This window comes from Populus trichocarpa, chromosome 10 (assembly GCF_000002775.5).
Source record: "Populus trichocarpa isolate Nisqually-1 chromosome 10, P.trichocarpa_v4.1, whole genome shotgun sequence".
NCBI lineage: Eukaryota > Viridiplantae > Streptophyta > Magnoliopsida > Malpighiales > Salicaceae > Populus > Populus trichocarpa.
The window spans coordinates 8,734,909-8,740,908 of NC_037294.2; the positions used below are offsets into that span (position 1 = coordinate 8,734,909).

At 36.3% G+C, this 6,000-nt stretch overlaps 1 protein-coding gene across 2 annotated transcripts in view; it reads right to left on the bottom strand.

The window, feature by feature from the left end:
• The window catches only part of LOC7460033 (BAHD acyltransferase At5g47980), a 44,333-nt gene extending 43,513 nt beyond the window's left edge, over positions 1-820 (bottom strand). The window contains exon 1 of one of the 2 annotated variants that reach the window (XM_052456900.1): positions 595-820. In XM_052456900.1, coding sequence (XP_052312860.1) covers positions 595-765 — 171 coding nt within the window. In that variant the 5' untranslated portion in view covers positions 766-820. The remainder of the gene's footprint in view (positions 1-594) is intronic. The other variant, XM_002314514.4, reaches the window with a different exon arrangement.
• Between the last annotated feature and the right edge of the window lie 5,180 nt (positions 821-6,000).

Sequence of the window (6,000 nt, forward strand, 5' to 3'; positions counted from 1 at the left end):
GATCAACGCTGTTACAGATTCCACCCGTGTTGGATCTGGTACGCTTGCACTGATGGCTTTAGCCTTGAGAGCAGTAATTTTGGGAGCTTCAAACACAAACCTTTTCATGACAGACTCTCCTTGAATCAAATCTACTGGAAGCATTGGGATTGGTAAATCCATTTGTGGGAAAATAGAAGCACCCATGAACACTGGACTGATCACCACCTCAGTACTCGACCTGCGAGCGGTTGCAGCCCAGCACTTGATGAATGTTGTTACCGTGGCTGCATCTGCAACCTTGTGAGAAAGATTCATTCCAATTGCCAAGCCACCACAATCAAAGAAACTAGCTTGGACAAGTAATTGACTATCCCTGGCCGTGGCGGCTTCACTTAGAGCTGCAGGCAGGAGTTGTTTTAGCACTTCAGTATCAGGCTTTTTGAGAATATCAGAGAGAATACAATGGATTCGAGCCTCAATATATTCAGCCCCATGGTCATCACATTCAATGGACGAGTTGTCTTTGAGTCTGCCTGCGAACGGATAAAAATGAGTCAAGGCTTCAGACAGCGAGGTCTTTAGTAGCAGTGACCTTTCAGTGGCTTTGGCAAGGTGATCTGTGTCGTTTCCATTCCTGGGGTAAAATAGCAGCAGTGGAATGTGAACTACTGGCATGAACTGGTCCAGAAGAGAGAGCTTGAGACTTCTTAAGTGAAGGGGCGTTGGAGAGGATGGTTTGATGGTTTCTCTCTGCATGATCTCGATTCTCAGTGGCACAGACATGATGGATAATCCTGCTAGATGAAATGTATTAGTTACTAAATTTTTATTATGAATTCTTTTCTATAGAAATTCTAGATCTAAAACTAGTATAAATAGACATGTTTAGTTTATTTAAAAAAAAATTAAGACTAAGATATTTATAAAATATCATATAATTTTATTTCTTTCCCTGCCATGTTAGGGTTGTAATTTTATGGATTGAAAACTCTGGTTTTCCACACACTATGTCATGAAATGTACTATAATTATTCTTCTTTTGTCTTGTTTCAATATATCACTAATAAATTCGCTCGCGCTTCGCTGTGTGTCGGACTATTTTTTTTTTAACTTAAAATATATTTAAAGTATAAAGATTTTGATGATTTTTGTTTTGTTTTTGTTATGATTTATGTTTAATTACAATGTTGTGTAAATATTTAAAGTTCCAAAAATTTTCTGAGAAAGGAATCCTTATAAATAATCAAATCTTCTTTCACACAACCTTATGCCTAAAAAAAACTCAAAGCCCAGAACATTTAAGGATATGATCAGGCTGGAGCAATCCAAGGAACATAATAGGACTGACTTTAAGATGCCTTTTCTGAGAAGACAAAGGATGTTGAACAAAACTGAAGATATAGGTCTTTAAGTAAGGGGCAATGTAGATACAGTCTAAAGATCTGTTATTTCCAAAAATCAAGACCACAAACAATGGCTCGAGAAAGTAAAAAACAAGAAGCCACTGAAGCTAGTTAACAGAGATCCAACTTCAGAAAGAGGCAGTTTATGAAGAAAGGAAGACCTATATTTCTCAAGTAAGTATACATTGCAATTGGGTCATTATTGACAATCTAAGAAGAATCCTTAATGGGTTTGTAGTTTACCAACCCTATCTTTTAAAATATACCTTTGAGTCCTCAATCATTTCAAATAGTGCGCTTTCTAGACCTATGTCTCATCCTTTTGAGAGTGTCTTTGAGCCCTTACATCCCAGATAGTGCGCTTCATAGCTTTATCTTTATTTTCCTTCATAGTGCGCTTTCTAGCCCTCGCTTCTCAAATAGTGCGCTTTCTAGTCCCATCTCTATCTCTCTTCCTTTGAGTGGGTCTTTTAGCCCTCATCCCTCTGATAGTGCGCTTTCTACCTATCTCTATATCTCATCTCTTATTGAGAGTGTCTTTAAACCCTCATCTCTTAGATAGTGCACCTTCAGACCCTATCTTCTTATTTTGAGCACGTCTTTGAGACTTCATCTCTCAGATAGTGCACCTTCAAGCCCTATCTCTTTTCCTTGTGAGTGCTCTTTTAAGCTCTCATCTCCTAAATAGTGCGCCTCAAGTTTTATATTGTCGTCCCTTCAAGGCATCTCTAGATAAATCCTTTCACCAGGTAAGTCGTATTTTTTACCTAAACAGATCGCCCATTACAATGAGACCACTTTGAAAAATCTTCATATTTTTCACATGAGCAAGTCGCTCATTACAGCGAGATCACTTTGAAAATCTTGAATTTTTCCACCTGGGCAAGTTGTCCATTACAATGAAACCATTTTGAAAAATCTTTGAATTTTTCACCTAGATAGGTCACCTATTACAATGATACCTCTTTAAAAAATCTTTGTATTTTTTTCATTTGGGCAGGTCTCCTATTACAATGAGACTACTTTGAAAAATCTTTGCATTTTTTACCTGGGCAAGTCGCTCATAACAATGAGACCATTTTGAAAAATCTTCACATCTTTCATATGGGCTGATCACCCAATACAATGAGACCACTTTGAAAAATCTTGCACACTTGGGCAGGTCGCCTATTACAATAAGACCAGTTGAAAAATCATTTGCATTCTTCACCTAGGCAGGTCACCCATTACAATGAGACCATTTTGAAAATCCTTTGTATTTTTCAACCTGGATAGGTCGCCTATTACATTGAAACCATTTTAAAAAATCTTTGCCTTTTTTCACCTGAGCAAGTCACCCATTACAATAAGATCATTTGAAAAAATCTTTATATTCTTCACTTGGGCAGGTCACCCATGACAATTTGACCATTTCAAAAATCTTTAGGCATGTTGCATGGTACAACTATACTACTCTAAAAATCTTTCAGTTTTTCAAAGATCATCTTTTTCTTTACAAACCCAATCTCTTACTGGTTGCACATTCTAACCCTCATCTCTCAGATAGTGCACTTTCTAGCCCTATATTTTTTCTTGAGTGCGCCTTCGGGCCCTCAATTCTTCAGGTAGTGCGATTTCTAGCCCTATCTCTATTTTTCATCTCTTCTTGATCAGTGTGTCTTTGTGCCCTCATCCTAGACAGTGCGCTTTCTAGCCCTATCTTTTTTTTTTCCTTTGAGTGCGCTTTTTATCCCTCACTTCAAACGCATTCAGAATGATTAACCACTTCTTCATCTAGTGAGTCTGTTATATCTCATTCCACTTTCTTCTTTATAAAGCTTAATATTTAAAGTTTCTTACGAGACTTTCTATCGTAAACATTATAAAGAGGGGGGAAACTGTCATAATCTATTTTTGGATTACTCCCTAAATTTTACCCTTTTTCCTTTCCAAAATAAAAATAAAATAATAAAATAATAATTACAAGAAGACTGACATTTGGGTAAAAGCAAGCTGAAAGGTTATGAAATATAGAGGAAGGTCACACTTCAATTTTGGATGAATTGAGAGCTTAATTGTACCCCATTGTACCTAAGATTGAAGAGACAATGCAAATTAAATGTTTATTGGACGAATCTGTATAAAAATTAAGTCCAATGATATAATTAGGTTTTTAATAGGCCGATTTGATTTAATCATGGACAAAATTAAAAGTTTAATTATGTTAAAGAATTAATTTGGGTCCAATTAAATGATTTAATTAGGTGCAAGGACTTAATTATACTTTAAATGGGTCAAATTAATTTTATTAGGGGCCTAATTCATGAAAATTTAAGTTTGCAAGCCTAATTTGAGCTTAATTAAGAATATTGAAATTTTAGAAGACCAAATTTAATTTTTATCCAGTCAATTGATGCAAATCAAGGGTAAAATTGCAAGAAAATCAAAAGTTTAAGGGCAATTAAGGGCTAGATTGAATAAATTCACAACCAATGACCATTTTTCAAAAGGCGTCGAACTATGAGGACTCAATTGATTGAAATCAGGGGTGAAATTGAAGAGAATTAAAAGTTTAATGGTCAATTGAGGGTCAAATTGCATAAATCCAAGACCAATAACCAAAATAAAAAAGGCGCCGAAATGCGGGGGCGATGTTTAAGTTTAATAGGGGCAAAACTGCACAAAATTAAGAGTTTGAAGTCAATTAAGGGTGTAATTAAAAGAAATCAGAAGTCGAATCACCAAATTGAACTTTGACCAAATCCCTTAATTTAAAACCCTAAGATTGAAAAACGATGTTATTTTCTCCCAAAAAAAAGAGGACCAGACGACATGTGATCTGGTTACTGCTCATTGTCTTTTAACTTCTTACCCCAAAAACTGATCGGGTGGCTACTTTTCAAGGGCATTTAATGCTTCATCTCTCAATCAAACAAGACAATACACCGCCATGATAGCCTAACATTGTACTACACCCTAAAGTAGGTCTAGTCGGCCAACAGGCCCTACAGCCACCGCAGCACCACTCCAAAGTGCCCAACCCGACCAGCCTTTAGCTGCCAACTTTTTCAGGCCTTGACAGCAACTTTGAACCAACAGTTAGGATCCTTCCGTGTCGAATCAAAGGCCAAGATTTGACATCAGTAAAGAAATAATGTCCCTCTCACCCCTTATAAATAAGGGTGAATTCGATGTATTGAGCATCAAGAAATCAGAGGCTAAAGTTGGGAAAAAACAGCATTTCCCCAGTTTTTTTCTCCCCCTTCACTAGCCTTTTTTGCGCCATTGTAACCACCGCATCTTCATCGACGTTGCCGCCACCAACCACACGTCGATCTTTCTTGTACCACCAGAAACGCCGCCAGCCTCTTTTCTCCTTCGACCAGGCAAGTCTTCCTCTCATTTTTCTTCTTTAAAACTCCTCCATAACCATTTGCATGTAGAATACTTTTTGCATGCAAATGGCAAAATGCCACTAACATGGGTTGGGCTAGACCCTTTCCAGCCCAACCCAAATGGTTGGGTCGAGTCCAGCCCGTCCAATGTAAAAAAGAAAAAGAAAAAAAAAAGAGAGTATAGGTCTAATGGGTCGTAGTTGACCCAACCGACCTTGCTGGGTCCCGCCCATATGGTCGGGTCAGGCCAGACCTAGCCCATATAATAATAATAATAATAATATTTTTTAAAAAAAAAAAATCCAAAAATTTCCAAGAGCCTTTCAAAATATTCTTGATTTTCTCGCATGTTTTTCCAATAATTTTGCATAATATCGGGTTGTATATTTACACTATAAGATACAAATCTAGTATTAAAATACCTGGTTTTCTACAAAAATTTTCTTAAATTTTTTTTTGAAAATTCAAAAATTTTTAAATTAATTTTCTATTTAAAAAAACAAAAAAATATTTTGTTTTCGTTCATACAGCCAAATCCTAAAAGGTTTTTCATGCATATTTTCTAAAAGATAACGATCATATTTTATCATGTTTTAAAAAATACAAAAATAGATAAGTTTGGCCCTTGGAATGATTAAGATTTAACCCAATAAGGTAGAGACTTCCTCACGAAGAGAGATCTACTTTAAAACTTAAAAAAGACCAATGGACAGAAACACGACTTAGAAAAACAATCAAACAATAATACAGCTTACCTTAGGTAAGGTGCAGTAGAGGTGATACGTCTTTCCCTTGCACAATTAGTCCCTTACCCAGACTCTCGTAGACTATAGGTTTCCTAGCAATCATAACACTAGGTGGCGACTCCTGAATTTTATAATTATAACTTTATGATTATACCCAAAACCCCTTTTTTTTTTACCAACATCTCAAGCGGCAGACCCGTCATCGCTCTTTGTCGTGCGCCCCGCGACATATAAGATTATGAACTTATACGTAAGATATATTTCTTTTATTAGCCTTAGAACGGTTAGGTTTTTAACCTAATAAGATATGGACCTCTTTACTGAGAAGGACTTTCCTTCAACTTTAAATAGATTAACAAATAGAAAACACAACATTTCCTTAGTTTGTATCAGACAAATAAACAATGCAGTTTACCTCAGGTAAGGTGTATTATGGGTGCTAATACCTTAATTTTAAGCAATCAGTCTCCTTCTCCAGACTCTAAGACCAGTTAG